This window comes from Patagioenas fasciata, chromosome 5, assembly GCF_037038585.1.
Source record: "Patagioenas fasciata isolate bPatFas1 chromosome 5, bPatFas1.hap1, whole genome shotgun sequence".
Taxonomy (NCBI): Eukaryota; Metazoa; Chordata; class Aves; order Columbiformes; family Columbidae; genus Patagioenas; species Patagioenas fasciata.
The window spans coordinates 43,684,508-43,701,420 of NC_092524.1; the positions used below are offsets into that span (position 1 = coordinate 43,684,508).

Here is a 16,913-nt window from a genome sequence, read left to right on the forward strand (position 1 = left end):
CTTCTTTAACTACTGCTGTAACACAAGCTGCATAATTAAATTACATAAAACACTTGCACAGGAGCCTTGTGTTTGCTTTTAACAAGACCTAAAGCTAGTGAAGTTTTATTTCTGTAATGAACCTCTTAGGAAGTAGGTAACTATTCAGTCAGTTCAATAGTTATTTACTTACCCTTTCTGTTAGACATTTATGGCTCAGCACATATAGAAGAAAAAGGCCTAAGCTCTTTACCTCTGACTGAAGACTTTGCCTTTACAACAGAAGGCTCGAGAATATTATCATTAGAGGAAGCCATACAGAATGCAGTATGGGGTGGCTGAGTGGATACAGGCCAGTGCTGAAGATACCAAGAACCACATCATACTTTCAGGATAAATTTACTTTCTAGAATAGGGTATTTGAATAAGAATAGGGCTTGTTACACAGGTAAAAAGTCCAAAAATATTTATTTTGAAAAAAATTACCTCTTAAACAACACTTGCTTTTTTGGTTTCAGAGCAATTTCTGTATGTACCTCAATTTATATATACAGGGAACACGGGGGAAGGGGGAGAGAGGTAAAAGGGAAGAGGCACTGATTCAGGTGATTAGCGTTTCCAGCTTCCAACAATTGGTGCATCAGACTGAGCTGTCTTTGGGGAGACATTCGGCTTCTGTTCGAGTCATGTATCATCAACATCAGCAGCACTGTCATTATCACTTGCCACAAGGACCTCTCTGTTCTCGTATGTCCAGAACCCATTCAAATCAATTAGAATGCTGGTGACAGTGTCTCCTTGGCTGCTATTGATTAAGTCCTGAAGGGAGATTTTGTAAGGATCCTTAGGCTTTACCATATCAAAGATTTCATCCTATGAAAGAAAAGTCAAAATAGGGTAAAAAATCCCCCACACATTAATGAGCAGAATAACAGCTACTTTATACCATATACAGAATTATCTTTGGGTAACTAGTGCCATCCACGCCAACTTACAAAAAAAGCTGTTAAGTCCCAAACCATTTAAGACACAAAGCACAATAATTGGTCACAGACAGGAGCAGTGTGCTCAGCTCTCACAGGTCAAATAAGAATTTGCTTTTCTGGGGAGCCTTTGGCCACAAAGTAGCAACATGAAACTCAGTTCACTTGTATGAGCCAAGTTTTATAGAAGCTCTTGTACTGTTGTTTTTTTTTTTTTAAGTACTAAAACTGCTCAATGTAAAATCGGCACTAATAGAGTTTTATAGACAGGGGTTTTTTTTGCCACCAGCTCCACATCCCTCCCGAGGGATGATCCTGAATCATAAAATTGATATACCAAGTATCTTCAAATGCAAGGCACAGCAACATGTATTTAACAGGTACTTTGTATATTAGTAAGGAAACTACTAGAATAGTTGCATACCAGATTTCTCACAGTGACTGCTGAACAGAAAGACATTTTCAAACCTATGAGTAGGACAAGCCAGATCGTCTCTACTACTCTGCAAGTAAATATACAACAACGTAGAAACTAAAATACAAGTTATTAAATGCTTACTCAAATATTTCATGTAGTATTCTATTCAGTAAAACTAACCTTGACATCCTGAAAAGAAACTGGTTCTTGTCCATGGATTTTCATTTGTTCCTGAATAGCCTAGAAACAAAGGAAAAGTTAGGCAGAGGTAGCACGGTATTATACTGACACCGTACAAAACTTTTTCAATGCTTCCGCATCTTGGGCTGTATTGCCCTGTAATGAAGCATTCATGGTACAGCTTGCAGTCACTTCTCTTCCACAAGCGAGGCAGGGCTGAGTTACGGCAAAATCAACAACTCTAGGTTCAGTTCTTAGTGCACTAAGAATCCAACTTTCATGATGACCAGTGTTTGAGCACTCACAAATGGGATATGCAGACACCTGAACACCATCACTCAACAGGCAAAGCTTTAAGGTTCAGTTTTCTGACTAAGTGTGAAATATAGCCTAGGTAGGGAAAGAGAAAAGGGAAAAGACCATCCAGCAGACAGACAAAGCAGTGTGGCTACTCACACTGTCAGTTACTTTGAAAATGGAACCTGTATTCTGGCTGATCAAATAATAATGTGAGGAAGATGAGGTATTTGTCTGTTCGAGCATTTGTCCATGCGTGGAAGGGCTCTCAGTTTGTGCCGTAAGTGGACATCTCTCATTTTGAGCAACACGGTATTCCCTACTATTAGTTCTTTTAATGTGGTATCATTTAAACAGCTGCATGACCAAACCTCTGCCTGCAAATAACAACTAAGGAACAAAACTGTTTGTTTCACTAGCACAGCCTGCACCATCTTGTCAGCACAGCTGTATCAGCAAAGGCTCTATAGGTACAGACCTACCCAAGTTTACACCAGCAGAAAAGCAATTATTCACAGAGTCAAATGGAACTCTTCTGATTTCAAGGAAAATTTAGAACATTCAATTTCCAAAAGTTTAAAGGAGCGACGCATTTCGCAGCATGATCAAGAAGAGGGATCTTTTCAATAACTAAGCCATAGAGTAAGTATGTAACTGGAGACATGCACAGAAATGGTTATGCCCAAGTAGCTTATGCAGAATTACCTTGTTAAAATGCTTTCATGTTAGAATCATTTATATACTATGACAACACTAAAATTTATGTTTTGGTAAAATGTAAATCTGTAAATTAACACCCTTTATTAAAATCAGAGTCAGAGACAGCTGATATGACCCCTGGCCTCCCTGAGTCCTACTGCCACATGAACAGAAGCAGAGAAAGCGGTGGGAACAGTGAGCTGTAAAAGCAGGGAGAGAAGACAAGCCATTGCTGCTTCTCTAGGATTCTTAGTATTGCCAAGTCCTGGCCCAATGTTTGCCCATCAAGTATACACCACAGCTACAACTACTAACCAGAGTTCATGTTGATGTTCAAAAGGCACAAGCAAAACCCCTGCCTGCACCTGCAGCAAAATGACCCCATGCAGCAGGACACAGCTGGGCCAGCTGGCCAGAAGCGGCTGGGCAGGAGAGGTGCTGAAGGTCTTGGTGCACAAGAGGTTGAACAAGAACATGCAAGGCCCTCTAGTAGTGATGAAAGCAGATAAATACTGGGCTGCATTAGTACAAGGATAGTTAGCAGGTCTGGGGAGGTGATTACTCCTCCTGATTCAACATTTGGACACAGAACTCCAGACGCAGCCTCGCAGCTTTGGGCTCCCCTTTATGAGCCACTGACAAACCAGTGGGAACCACTGGAGGGCCATCAGGGTGCTGGGGGTCTAAAGCACAGCACAACTGAGGGGAGAGGCTTGAGCTGGGCATGAATTCACCCAGAGAGCAGAAGGTTGGGGTGGTGGGGGAAAATCTCATTACTGTCTTCACACCACACCCAGGCTCTTCTTGGAGATGCACAGTGAAAGGACAAGAGGCAGAGGACATCAACTGCAGCATGAGGCATTTCAATTAGACAGAGATGGGAGAAAGGGTGAGGGGAGAAAAGTCTTCTCAGTCAGGGTAGTGACACAGGAGCACGTTGCCCAAAGACGCTGTGGAGTCTCCCTGCACTCGCCTGGACAAGGCCCTGAGCAACTTGACCTAACCGCAAAGCTGGTCCTGCTCTGAGCAGATGGTGGGAGCAGGTGACCTCCAAAGGTCCAGTACAGCCTGAATTATTTAATGGCTTCAAGGCACTAAAGGGAAAAAAAAAAAGAGGTTGTGGAGGTTTTTGTTTGTTTTTAAAAAAAAAAAAAAGCCTTTCCTTTCTAAAAAAGGTCTTCCAGATAAGAAGTCTTATTTTTACAAAATGATATGGTTATAGTCACTATCAGAATTCATGTTCAACTGAAGACTTATTACAATGCAGAAGTTACAGATTAAGATTATGCCTCAAGCAGGCCTGAATGCTTTATTTAATGAAGCGAATAAAGTATGCACCTTGTTCATCAGACTTGGAGTATGTGGCTAACTACAATAGTTTATATTTACAGTTACAATACAAAGATCCACATACAGAAAACTGAAGTGCTTGTTCCTCTGTCTGAATAGATATCACTGAAGGTATCTTGTACACGAAAAAAGCATCACACTTATAACTCAGCCTAAACCATGCACAGCAAAATTACTATGTCACTGCATGACATTCTCCTTCCCAAGATACCTCATGTATCTATTAAAAAAGACAAAACAACAAAACATCCACTCCCCTCAAAACCAAAACCACCACAAGCCAGAAGAAAAACAAAAAAACCACCCACACACAAAGCACAATTTGGAGAAAGACTTTACAAGTCTGGGGTCAATTTAAACAGCAACTGAAAAAAAAAAAGTTTACTTTAAATCTATTCTGCACGCAACACATATAAACAATATATTAAAAATGCAAGAAGCTTTTTGCAATCAATATTCTGAATGAAAAATCTCACAGCTGTACAGGCCTATCACTGCATTTCATTATTTTCATTTCTTCTACTGAATTTTAGGCTTACAGTGGAAATTAAAACCAGGGGCAATAAAAAATTAGAGCTATAGTAAGAGATTTTAATTAGGTAATCATATAAGCAATTTTGGGACAATTTCAATTAAGAAAAATCAACAGGAAATATTTTTCCTGAACAAAACAAAACCAGTTAATTTCAATTGTAGATAAAATATTGGAAAAACATTTTGAATTCTATCCAAGTTCTGGAATATTTTTTTTTATATTTTAAATCTTCTTAAAAGTCGTTACTAGCCTCTCAGTGGGTGCTGGTAATTTAAAGTGATTCCCTGCAGATCTACATGCAGAAGCACACAGGCTTTAACACTATAAACACAGAAAATGGCCTACCTGTATAAAGGGACTTACCCTAAAGAAATAATTAAGGGAAAAGACATTCAGGTATCCTTTGTTCTCTATATCAAGCAGTTTGAAAATATATTGCAGAGCTGCAGGCTCCTTTCTGTTTTCTAATGCAAGCACAAAGTCCAGGTAGGTTTTATAGTCCTAAAAGTAGATACAATCATGTTTATTACAGTCTTCTTTCTAAATTGATTTTGCAAGCAGGAACTTTATAATTGGCAGCTATTTCATTGTAGGGGATCAGTCTATTTTCTGAAAAAGACAACATGAAATAAAAAATGGCTACTACCACCAACATGAACAGAAAAGTTAGTTTTTAATGACTGCTGACGATAGAAAATCCTGCCATTTCAAAAATAAAATAGGATTTCAAGCATAAATCCAAATTAAACATGCTGTATATACTTTTAAACAATGTTTAATACATCTTTAGACCACTGAACATACCCAGCTAGTAAAGAAAAGCCATATAAAAAGTCTTCCTTACCACAAATCAAACATCCAGTGCCAGTAACCCTGCTTCACCAAACAGTGAACTATATGGCCAATGAAGTACATACACCTTTAACCAGTGCAGGTAGCTTGGCAAATCATGAGGTAAAACCACTATTAGACATCACAAATATGCATCACACACTTGTCTTTTTTCCTAGTACTGATTCTTGGTTTCCTGATCAAGACACAGTTGTGACAAGGACAGAAATCCTTCAGTCCTATCTATATAATAACCCACTCTACCCTAAATACCAAAGTTGTGCTGCCATTCAGAGGGAGCTTCACAGGCTGGAAAAATGGGCTGACAGGAGCCTCATGAAAAATCCTGCACCTGGGGAGGAATAACCCACATGCTGGGGGCCAACTGGTCAGAAAGCAGCTTTGCACAGGTGGACCTGGGAGGTCTGATGGGCAACAAACACGAACATGTGCCAGCAACAGACCTTTGCAGCAAAGGCGGCTGACGGCGTGTTGAGCCACACTGGGAAGAGCTTTGCTGGCAAGTGGAAGCAGGTGAACCTTCTCCCCAGTGCTGCTCAGAACATATCTGAGCACTGGGTCCTGGACCAGACTGCCCCGTACAAGACAGATGTAGCAAGTCCAGCAATGGGCAACTAAGAGCATCTCTCCCAGCCTCAATGTTTCTGTGACTCTACAAAAAACTGCTAAGGTGGCAGAAGGACTGTATAGTGAATTTGTAATTTATCACTTTTAGAGTTGAAACATCTGAATGCAGACAACAAGAGTCGCAATACTAAGTAAAACTTGCAAAATATAGATGTAAGTTTCTATTTTAACTCTAATTTAGTCAGGCTTCCCATTTTTCACAGCTATGGAAGCCTTGCAACAAAAACCACTGTTGTCTTCATGGAGAAGCGGACAGGCTAACTAACTTGCATTAGTCTCAAGTGTGTGCCACTTGTCCTTGGTTCTCTTTAAAGAATTACATTTAACCAAAAAGCATTGCTACATCTTCACATTTTTTCAACATACACTTTGTGTTACAGAATCTACAAGAATCTTTATCCTAGGCTGCCTGGATTTTGTATCACCTCTGCTTTTCAAGGGAATTTATTTACGTTTAAGCCACACTGAAATCACCTTGCTGTTAGGAAAATCAACTTTCTAACCTGCTGCACGGTCATTCATGTGCACAATGATTAAAAAAAAAAAGTTACTTTACCTCAAGCTACTCTTTATTTTAAAGATATTGTTTCTGAGACATTTCCCATTTCAGTAAGCCAAAGCTTTTATGTTGTGAATGAAGTGAAAATATGTGATTACCATTTCACCATCGTAAGTTAAGCATTCCTGAAAGACACGATCCAAAAATATGTTGGTCAGAGTCCCTGTTCCATAGCGGGAGAGTTCTTCTTTGCTGAGCATGCCATTGTGATCTTTATCAAGGTTTAGGTACTGGCCTAGGGAGAAGATACAGAGGGCAAATCATAATATACCTGTATCATCGAAGTATGGTTTCAACAGAGAAAGAAAATTTAGTATTTTCTAAACATTATTTAATTTTAATCATGGAGTTAATGCAGTTAAGTGGAAATACGCTAGATCCACAATAATACTCGTAAACCATCATAAATGAGCACAGAACATGAGGGGGTGGTATTCCCATAACAAGGTACTAATGGTTCTTCTCCAAGGTAATGGCTCAAAAGTAAGGGCTGTGTATACAGAGAAAGGAGCAGAAGGCTAAAAGCGTATTATTTTAAACAGATTTGCTGGAAGCATGAAAAAAGAGCTTACAATGATGAAAAAGCACGAGTCAAAAGAGAAGGTTACAGAGGGATCTTGTACCTTGTGTAACAAGCACAAAGTGTCAGAGCATAAAACCAGTAAAGAGCAACACTGGAAAACTGAAACCAAAGGAAGTCAGGAAGATATACTGAAAGGATGGCTACAGGATCTAAAAAGACAAGGATGACCTAAAGCGACAAAAGCAGAGGAAAAATAACACTAAGAAGCTGACTAAGTTCTACAAGGCAGACAGGAGAGGAAAAAAAGGAAAAAAAAAAGGCATTCACATGTAAGGGAACCTACCATAAACTCTCAATGCAGAAGGAGCAGAAAACCAATTTGTTTCCTGACTTTCTTTAGAAAGTTCTTCATCCCTTAACTGAGTGAAACATACAGTTAGAATTCAGAAAGAGTAAATTACAATTAAATAGTATACGCTAAGAGACCTTTACCTCCAGTAAGTCATCCAGGAAGCTGCAAGCTAAAATATCCTGTATCTTTATCTTCCCTGCAGTGAGGAAAGGAAAACACATTTTAACAGTCATTCAGCCAACTTAGCCATTTTACTGTTCTCATTTAGGTGGTTCTACTTAAGAAAGAATTATTCTGAACTGAAAAAAAAAATGCACTTGAAGAGATAAAATTAAAATAGCTTTTAAAATGACTCAACAAAACTAGCCTGATACTGGCAGGAGTTATCTTGAATCCTTCAAAGCCAGAAAACTAGATAAAAAAAATGTAAGCGTTCAACATCAACTCAGAATGTAAAATAAGAAATTCAAAGACAGTATGCTTAAAACATTTGTTGGAATAATCAAGTCTTTTAAATGATACGTGATATTTTTTGCATCTTCAGAAACTAGAGATGTGACGAAAAGCTAAGGTGGCAGGATGCACGCCTGCTGGTATAGCTTTAACTGGTACGTAGACACTATACAAACAGTTGTGCAAAATAGAGGCATTTCAGCTTCACACACCCCTTCCTATTTAGTATTTGTAACTACCTCTGCCAGAGGCTACTGTCCACACAACTCTGACATCTCCAGGTGGCACAGCTGGATTTCAAACACATATGCAGTTTGTGACTTAAATCACAGACATAAGAAAAAACAAACTTTTCCAAGGGTGCTGCATCTGTAATGAGGATTAGCAGCCATAACCGCAAGCCTTTTCTAAGGAGTTTACATGGTGCACACAAATCCAGTCACAGGCGAAGCACATCACAATAAGCATTCTTGAGCACTTCCACAGCTCAGTGGGTGTTCTGCCAAGCAGTTTGGTTGTTAGTTGCTGTGTCTTCTATTCATCCTAAACATTTATAAAATTAGCTACTGCTTATAATGCATTAGAATGAAACAGTATCTAATTTGTCAGTATCTATGAGATAACTCTGTAGTACCACAACTGATGAGTCTCTCATTAAAATCAATTAGCTGTGGAAGGAGATGATTAGACCCACGTAGACTTGTGGTCTTCAGTGAAGTTTAACCTTCAAATACAAGATTGCTGTACAAAAACTTACCAAGACAACTACATATTAAATACTACAAGTGGCTTTGGTGGAAACACTTTAAAAGTGAAAATACTCTTATGTATTTAGAGTTTTCAAAACATTGACCTACCTGTTCTGAGAGGATCCAGAAAGAAGAAGAACTTTCTAACTGCTGTGCAGACATAGAAGGAGTAAAAAGATTTTTCTAAACCATCTAGTTGTGGCAAAGTAGGGATGAGTTCCAAGATATAGTTTTCTAAATCCTGCAGAATTAAGAAAGAAAAGAACACAAGCTTTAAACACTACTATTGTTGCATGTTTGCTATAATCCACCCTGGCTTTCAATGATACTTTGCTAAAAATACAGTCCTGCAGCAATGCAGGGAAGAGCATGAAAGCAGGCACAAAAACTTCTGTCTCTGTGCAAGAAATCCTAGGTCACACACATGCACACATGATGCCATTACTGAAACGGTCTACAAATAAAGCAGAATGTTAACAAAGTAGAAATTTACCTGTAAATATAAATGCATGCAACTGTACCTTTTTCGAATACCAATGCATAACTCCCAATTGGATTATCCTATTGCTGAATATTCTTTAATAGATCTTTTTAAGTAGAGCGGTAACAAGAACCTTCTTATTTACTTTATAATATTAACTCCTGTTAGAAAAGGAGAATAACTCCTTGAGGCTCTAACCATATTTTTTTTGAGATTTCTACTATATCCTACTCAATCTAGTAAAGTGCTAATGACATGAAACCTTGATAACTACAATCTTTCTCAGAGAATTACCCATATGCTTAAAAGGCTACAGCACTTTCACCACCAAATCTCTATAGGAATCGCTATTTATCCAAACAAATTTGCCCATCCCAAATCTAGATTATGATATAAACTTTTGTAAGACTGGAAGAAAAATGAAGCTTTTCTGATGCTCTGTCATTTGAGTAAAGACAGACATTAAGTTAATCAAGAATTTACTTACTGATTCTCTGAGGTAGCCCTGTCCTGCCACGTCATATAAACTGAGACCTATTCTTGTCTGATGAAGCCATACTGTAAAAGAGAAAACAGAACTGAAAGGTAAGAAATCTAAGGGGTTTTTGAGGCCTCACCAAAATCTGAAGTTATTCTAAAGGCCACAAGACACTATTGGATGTTAAGTGCCTCTAATTCCCATTTTTCTGAGATTTAAGCAAAGCCATGATATGTACCAGTCCTGCTTAGAAATGCCATTTTAATCTCAAAGTTGGTGACAGTCACTGGCAATATACAATACCCTGTGGCCAAGACTACCTTATAATAATTAGATGTGAGAAGTGGCTGAACAGACATCACATTTTACCTGGTTCATGGAATCACAAGAATTTTTTCTCTCTCGCTGAACTAGAGGTAGGGGTATCAGCACATTTTCACTGCATTAAAACCAGCTGTACCATGCGGCATACAGATTGCTTGTTCGAACACTACAGCCCCTTGTGCAGCACAGCGCAGCTACAGCCAAGGGTCCCAACCTCCCTTCTGAGTTACAACAGGAGAATTAGAATAGCACAAGCATCTAATTTTGCAATGAGAAGGCACATTAATCAAACAATCTACAGGACAATGTGCATGAGGCCACTGTTATAACAGTAACAGAGATGAAATACAGGTTAGGCATAAAAACTATTACTCGCACACTCCAAGCTAAATTAAATTTCCATTTTATGAAGAAACAGTTTAAAAGTTCCTCTTGTGAAATACGAGCTGCGCTTCATACCAACATTCATCTCTTCAAGGTGTTTGTCAAGAAAGATTAAGTATAACTCAGAGATGGCAGAGGTTGTACATTTCTGGCTGAAGTTTAAAGGTGTGCATCATACACCCTGAAGTGATTCAAGATGCTTTTACTAGACTTGACTTGTTTAGACAAAGCCAAGAGATTCAACCACCCCTCCTCCTGAAGAGGGAGTGGTCCTGGAGGCAGCATAGTGCTTTGGGAAACATTTCACCATTACACAGTTATTAATTTCACGACTCACTCAGCCCCTCCCAAAAGGGACTATGTAGATCATTAAGAAAGATTATAAACCATAGACTGCAGGAGGAAGACAGAATGCTATATGTTCGGCACAAGTTTGTGAATGCATACAGCTATTCCTAAAACTTCAATAAGAATATAACAGAAAAACCCCAAAAGCTCATTAAGACGTTCAGCCGGTTAGAGAATACTGTCAGGCACCTGAGGCACAGCAGTTTAAGGTGTTTTAAGCTCAGGGTGATGCGGCCTCCTCACGGCTGCAGCCCTGCTCCGGCAGCTGACCGCTCTGCTCCATGAGCTTCATCAAAACAAGGTGAAATGTGGGACTGCGCTGCCCCAGCTTGGATCAGCTCAGGCAGCTGCAGAGTAACTCCATCATCTGCTACCTTCCCCTCCTCTCAGTGCCACACCAAAGGACATTCAGCAGTAAATACAGATGGAAATCACCAATTCCAATCTAAAGTATTAACTGAGAATTCCTACAGGAATTTAAGTATTTTCTTCCTTTAATATCTGGCCTGGTCTGTAGCCCTCATAAGGAACTCTGTACAACAGGCAACAGAAATTATCTCAGCTACTGCACAGGCACACCACTGGGCTACCTTTATTTGGCAATTGCAACGCTGTAAGCTAGCAAAACCACAGATCCTTACTCAACTGACCCAAGAGGGACTTTCAAACAAGCACTGTGAAGGGACCTTGTGTTGGCTCGAGCCTGAAAATGAAATCTGATTGAGATGGGACATGTCAAAAGGCTTCCTGCCTCTAAAGGTGGTGAGTTTGGTTGTGTTTTGTTTGTTTGTGGGTTTTGTATGTGTTTATTTTCCTTTTGTGTGTATGTTTTATGTTTGTTTGGGGTTTTGTTTTTTTTTTTTTGGGGGGGGGTGTTTGCTTGCTTTAGAAAAAAGGATATTGCCATAAATACACAAGACTTGAAACTTCTGGATGAAATAAAGAGCTCTGAAAATATCTCTGTTGTGTCCATTTGGGTAGGCCTTTTTGAAATGCATACAATTCTCACAGAGTTCTTCACAAGTCTCCTATCCTGAAGATTTTGGGTATGCTTTTTGTAGCAAATGGACCTATTCCTCCTTTCTTCCATACTCTGCATGACTACTCACCAGGTTTCCTGTTCAACACATCTCTCATCCCTTGCACCACCAGATTTCAAGTTAAAGCCAAGCTGCTCTGGGGAAAGGTGCTGTTCTGCGCTCCTGAAGGCTCTACCAGAGCCAAGAACACAGTAGCCAGGGGATAAGGCAATGAGGAACCCTTCCTTTCTGCTAGCCAGCCTCAGCTTTTTAAACAAGATCTAATACAGATTTAAAAGCAAATACAATTGCATTTTTGAGCCCAAATGGTTATTTATAACAAAAAATAACTGAAAATATGGTAAGGCTACAGTGACAAGCACAAGAACATGTGGACATATTTGACAAGCACAGTTAGAATACATAAATAACACCACTCAGAAAAACAGCGAACAAAGTTATCTGCTGGACAGTCTGATCACAGTGCTTAGGATCCCACTTGCCACAGAAATTTAATGTTTTGCTCTTCACAGGACTGCCTGAATAAAGGAAATCAGAATGACAATATATATAATAAACAGATCAAGGCTATCTCTGGCAGAAAGAAGAGGTGAATTTCAGAAGTAGGGTGAACTCCCACCTCCTAGTAACCAGAAAAAAAGCCCAAGCCTCCAAGAAAATAGCATTAGCAATCAAGGGATAGATCTCACTGCTGTTGAAGAGAACAGCAAGTAATTAATAAAGCATAAAACAGCCTTGAAAACAAAACAACTTCTCATTAACACAGAAGAAGCATCAACTAACCTTTTCGCATGACATAATTGAAAAACTGCATGATGGATATCCTCCCATAAGGATCATTATGGAGTAATTTAGCAAATATCTTCGCGGTGAAGAACTGCCTGTAAAACATAAACACCAAGCTACTTCTATGCAACTGATTACAGTGCACTGACAGACCCAGTTACAGTATCCAAAACTTACAGACACTTTAAAACACTTTTAACAATATAGCATGTGTTCTGTATATTTGAAGACATTAATTTGCTAAACTACAACCTCAAGTGGGATCCTACCAGCCAACAATGGTAAATTCACCAAAAAGCAGCTGCCTTTGCTGCTCATGAGACTCTTCAGTGATGTGGGAGTTCTGAGAGCTTTCATTCATTTTCATTTCTCTTTAGTACATCATATTTGGTAGCTTCCAGTTGTCTACAATGATATGTACATAAAAGGAATTGCCAGTACTGACAACTAACTTGCTTCTGCTCAAAACTTAATCACAGAGCTATGGCCACAGCAGCAGTCTCCAACAGCAGCATAAAGAAGGAATATTCACTGTATGGGACATATAGAACATCTGATAGGAAATTTTCCCTCAGAAGACACTAGTGAAATTTGGGTAATATCATTGGAGACACGATCTCAAATATAAAATGTGTTGTTTACTGGCTTCTAACATAAAAATGCTCCCGATTATGAGAATTTCTTCTTCAAAAGGATGCAGTGCCCCTCTTGCAGACATCTCTGTCAAAAGTTCCATCAGAAACGTTGGGCAATACAGCTTTGCAAGGATGCAGAGCAACCAGTTCATCAATCACTACATGGACATGACTTTATCTCACCACTAAACTGTTTGCATCTATTTTAGCAACTGAAAGTTACAGCACCACTTAGGTTTAGCCCAAGTGAGCATACACAAGAGAAAAAAGCCTTACTTGCACTTCGGTCCAGCTTTTTCGCCAACTTTCAAGAAGTTCTCATAGTTGATCATTGCTTCTTCCCCAATCATTGGTGATGTCTGATGTTTGTCCAGTAGAAACCATAGATTCTTAAAAGGCATTTATATTTGGTTAAGAAGATCTCTCTCTAGATAGGTCAATGTGCTTAAGATAGAGCATCTAAAAAATGCAGCAAAAAAGTGGGTTTCCTGCAGGGCTATCTCAGGTAACCAGTAAACATTGTCAGTTCAGCCAGAAAATCAAGCATTATTTCCACTGCTCTAAACTGCTGTTAAACACACGCACAGACACACTCTCACTCACTAGGATTTATAGGGTCACATCCCTTTTGTCTTTGCACTGTAGTAAACCATCTTTGAAGTTTCTCTCAGTGATATGTAAACAGAACTTACTTCTTCTTCTGGGCCCTCTAGGGAAATTGTTGGAATGTGCTGGAAAACTAGAAGCCATTGATTTAGTCCTCATATACATCATAACGAGGAAACTTTACACTGATATTACCAGCCCAAGACTATGCAGGACTCCAGCTTTAGCTCGTACTTCACAACCAGCCAAGGTGCCCAAATACAAAGCACCTTACCACAAAGTTTTGCAGACAGACAGCAGGCAATAGAACTCTGCAGAAGGAGGAAGGCTGTCAGAAGCCATTACAAGACACACAGAAAATATTTTCTTACCTGCAGCTCTTCATTATCCAACAGCTCTCTACTTTTTCTTTGCAGAAAGACTGCTCTAGATTCTTCTCTTAATTTCTGAAGCAAGACTTCATCTTCAGCAGGCAGCTAGAAACATTGTGGTGTTTTAATTTTATGTATGGGGTAACATTCAAAAACTACACATCTAGCAAGTACTCTTCAGCAGTCCTGACTCACACACTCTGGTGAAGTTGTTTACTTCACAGAAAATAATGAACTATCTACCACAATGCTGTGTGGTACCTGCTTCCTGTACAAGGATATTACTTGCAGACTGTCTCAAAGTATTTCAATATTGAAATATTTGTTTAAAGCAGGACATCTTTAGCATGACAGACAGAGACTTACCTCACACCTGATAACCCATCCAGTAAGCATTTTCCCACAGTGACAAGATAGGAGGGCTCACACAAAAAAGACATTTACTACTGTGTTTTACTCAGGAGAGAGCAGCACTTTCTGTTTTGCGGTAGACGTGACTCTCAAAAGTGTGAATGTCTACTCAACTTGTTTTGACCAACAAGACAGACTGGAGAACAATTAGTATGAAAGTTCTGCCAATGCTTACATGCAAAACTTGCAGCACTACCAGAATTTGAATGGTTGCATACGTATTCATCAGCTGAAACACAGGTACTTGATAACTTAATCGGCAGAAACTCGTGATCCTAAGGAATATGGGACCATGTGAGGTTAGACAGCAGCTGAGCAGTCAAGTTGACAAGTACCAGAAATATCAAGATGTCTAATTCCCTCATCCAAATCTGATTACTCTCACACGTAAGTTGCCAGACAATGCAAGAAACAGCCCTATCTTTAGTCTGCAAGAACAGTGACCCACCATTTTCATGAAGCAGCATCTCATCATGTCTAAACAGAAAAAGGAAGATAGGCATTTATAAAACCAGTATGTCAAAATTTAGTTAAAACAAAAAGTTTCTCTGAAAAAGAAAGAAGACTTCCTATCTTTAGTAAACAGCCAAGCCTACTGCTTGATTACCAAATTATTTCTCCACCTTTAAAACTGCTGATATCCACAATTGTACAAAACAACTATGCTTAGCAATCCACATCATTCAGATTTCAATCTACTTAATGTTCTGAAGTGCCCCTTTGAATAAGCACAACTTTCTTTTATAACACAGAACAGCCTCCTGCTGAAGTTTATCTGAACACCCCACTTACCCTGTAGTAAAATCGTGGTATGTTCGTATATGATGTATTGCCAATTTTTCTTCCTCCTTTCCATTCCATGTAATATTTTGTGAACAATTCCATTTCTTCTCCTTTTAGCTCTTCCTCGCTCTTTTTAGCTGATTAACACAGAAAGGAATTTTCATGCTGTACACCAAACAGACTTTTAATGTAATGAGGAGCTTGAAAACAAGGAGGTAATGCTGAGGCTTCTATAGCTATGCTGTTTAGTAACACAAATATTAGGTGCAAATGAATGGAGTATGGGTCTATTATGTAAACCACATCACAGATACATCGAATATGTCGCATATACACTGTGTCTGACTGCCTACAAAGCATCTCTGTCAGTCACGGGACACATCCGTTCCTGTGCAGGGTCCGTGACGGCAACAGACCCCCGGTTACGGCGGACGAAGCCGCAGCGTGCTTGCTTTACAGCAGCAGCGATTTTTAAAGATCCTACTCCCTGGCAAGCGGCAGCACAAGGCCACCTCTCACCCTGTACCGCCGGGGACATCGTTCTGCACCTGCCCGAGCTCTCCGGGCGCTCCTTTACGAACACAGTTACCGGCCAAACCCGCCGCCGGGTCAGTCTGTGCCACAGACCAACAGCGCCCGCACGGCCCCCGCTGCCCCTGACCCCTTGTTTCTCCGCAGGACGAGTCCCTGACCCGCCTGGCGCCCACGGCGCCTGCACAGGGGGAACAACAGCAACACCGGGCCCGACGCCTCCGCCCCGCCAGGCACGACCTCGCTTCCCCTTGTCACTGCGGGCACCGGCGGCCGTGCTCAACCCCGGGGGCACCTTCCCTGCCTGCCCCCCCCAGAGGCGACCCCGGCGTTCCGTCACTCCGCGGCCAGGAGGGCCCCCGGCCCCGTCCCGGGGCACTCACGGGCGCGGCGGGCGGCCAGGCGGCCCCGCAGGCTCCGCTTCCAGTCCATGACCCGCAGCGCGCGCCCCGCGCCACCGGCGGCACGTGACCGCCGCCGCCCGTCAGCCGGCCCCGCGCGCATGCGCGATGCCCCTGCCTGGCGCTCCTGACCTGGGAGTGCCGTGCCCGCAACAGATATGGCAGAGCAACCCCATCCGCCCTAACAGGGGCCCAGTGAACCGCGATTGGCTGCCAGTCCTGGCGCGGGCCAGGCAGCGCTTCCGGGCTAGCGGGAGGCGGGCGTCCTGCGGGCCGTGCGGTCGCCGCTGTCGCACGCACCTCCCTGACGGCGCCTCGCAGCGCCCAGGGCCCATGACGGCCGCGAGCCAACCGAGCGAGGCCCATCCCGGAGCGGTGAGGACGCTACTGGGCCAGGACCGCCCTTCGGTAACGGCTGGCGGGGCGAGGGGAAAGGAGGGGAGAGAGAGACTCTCCCAGCAGGCAGCAGGTGCTGGGGGCCGGGCCGCTGTGCACGCTGGGAACTGTAGTGCAGGGGGTGGGCCGGGCAGCGCCTGAGGAACGTGCGAGGCCGCCGGGGAACATGCCGTATTTACCTTTATAACCTAACGCGCACGTGGGTTTTCACTGTAACTGCTGCCAATGGTGTCGCTCTGCCTCTTCGGCAGGGACGTCACCAAGGATTTACGGTTAGGGAAATCGACGAACAGAAGTTTGTCACAGGTTGAAAGGTGCGAGGGAACCGTTATAGGAATCCCGTGCCGGGACCGCCTGAGGGATCAGTGTTGGGAAATTGTCG

At 41.5% G+C, this 16,913-nt stretch overlaps 2 protein-coding genes across 5 annotated transcripts in view; one reads left to right on the forward strand and one right to left on the reverse strand.

Moving 5' to 3' along the window:
• Nucleotides 1-430: 430 nt before the first annotated feature.
• PPP2R3C (protein phosphatase 2 regulatory subunit B''gamma) lies at nucleotides 431-16,532 on the reverse strand. Of its 2 annotated transcripts, none has more exons than XM_065838873.1 (13): nucleotides 16,436-16,532; nucleotides 15,213-15,340; nucleotides 14,010-14,114; nucleotides 13,309-13,421; nucleotides 12,395-12,492; nucleotides 9,525-9,595; nucleotides 8,665-8,797; nucleotides 7,495-7,550; nucleotides 7,346-7,421; nucleotides 6,578-6,714; nucleotides 4,805-4,942; nucleotides 1,561-1,620; nucleotides 431-852 (listed from the first exon to the last, which is right to left on the reverse strand). In XM_065838873.1, exons 2-13 carry the CDS (start codon nucleotides 15,303-15,305, stop codon nucleotides 664-666), a joined length of 1,269 nt encoding a protein of 422 aa, XP_065694945.1. In that variant the 5' UTR covers nucleotides 15,306-15,340; nucleotides 16,436-16,532; the 3' UTR covers nucleotides 431-663. The 2 variants fall into 2 exon arrangements, with proteins under 2 accessions (XP_065694945.1, XP_065694943.1); XM_065838871.2 differs by lacking the exon at nucleotides 16,436-16,532 and adding an exon at nucleotides 16,118-16,266.
• PRORP (protein only RNase P catalytic subunit) overlaps nucleotides 16,342-16,913 on the forward strand; it is a 52,025-nt gene continuing 51,453 nt past the window's right edge. Inside the window, exon 1 of one of the 3 annotated variants that reach the window (XM_065838870.2) lies at nucleotides 16,342-16,510. The gene's annotated coding sequence lies outside the window, so the exon portion shown is untranslated. Of the gene's footprint in view, nucleotides 16,605-16,913 lie in introns of all 3 variants that reach the window. The other 2 variants (XM_065838868.2, XM_065838869.2) reach the window with 2 other exon arrangements.

What these genes read in the sequence shown, in the direction of transcription:
- PPP2R3C (XM_065838871.2), bottom strand. Translation starts at nt 16,238, where the DNA reads ATGCGCGCGGGGCCGGCTGACGGGCGGCGGCGGTCACGTGCCGCCGGT. An exon ending in TGGATAATGAAGAGCTGCAG is followed by an intron (nt 13,422 to 14,009) that starts GTAAGAAAATAT and finishes ATGCCTTTTAAG; the next exon opens with AATCTATGGTTTCTACTGGA. An exon ending in CCCTTAATTATTTCTTTAGG is followed by an intron (nt 1,621 to 4,804) that starts GTAAGTCCCTTT and finishes CTTTGTTTCTAG; the next exon opens with GCTATTCAGGAACAAATGAA.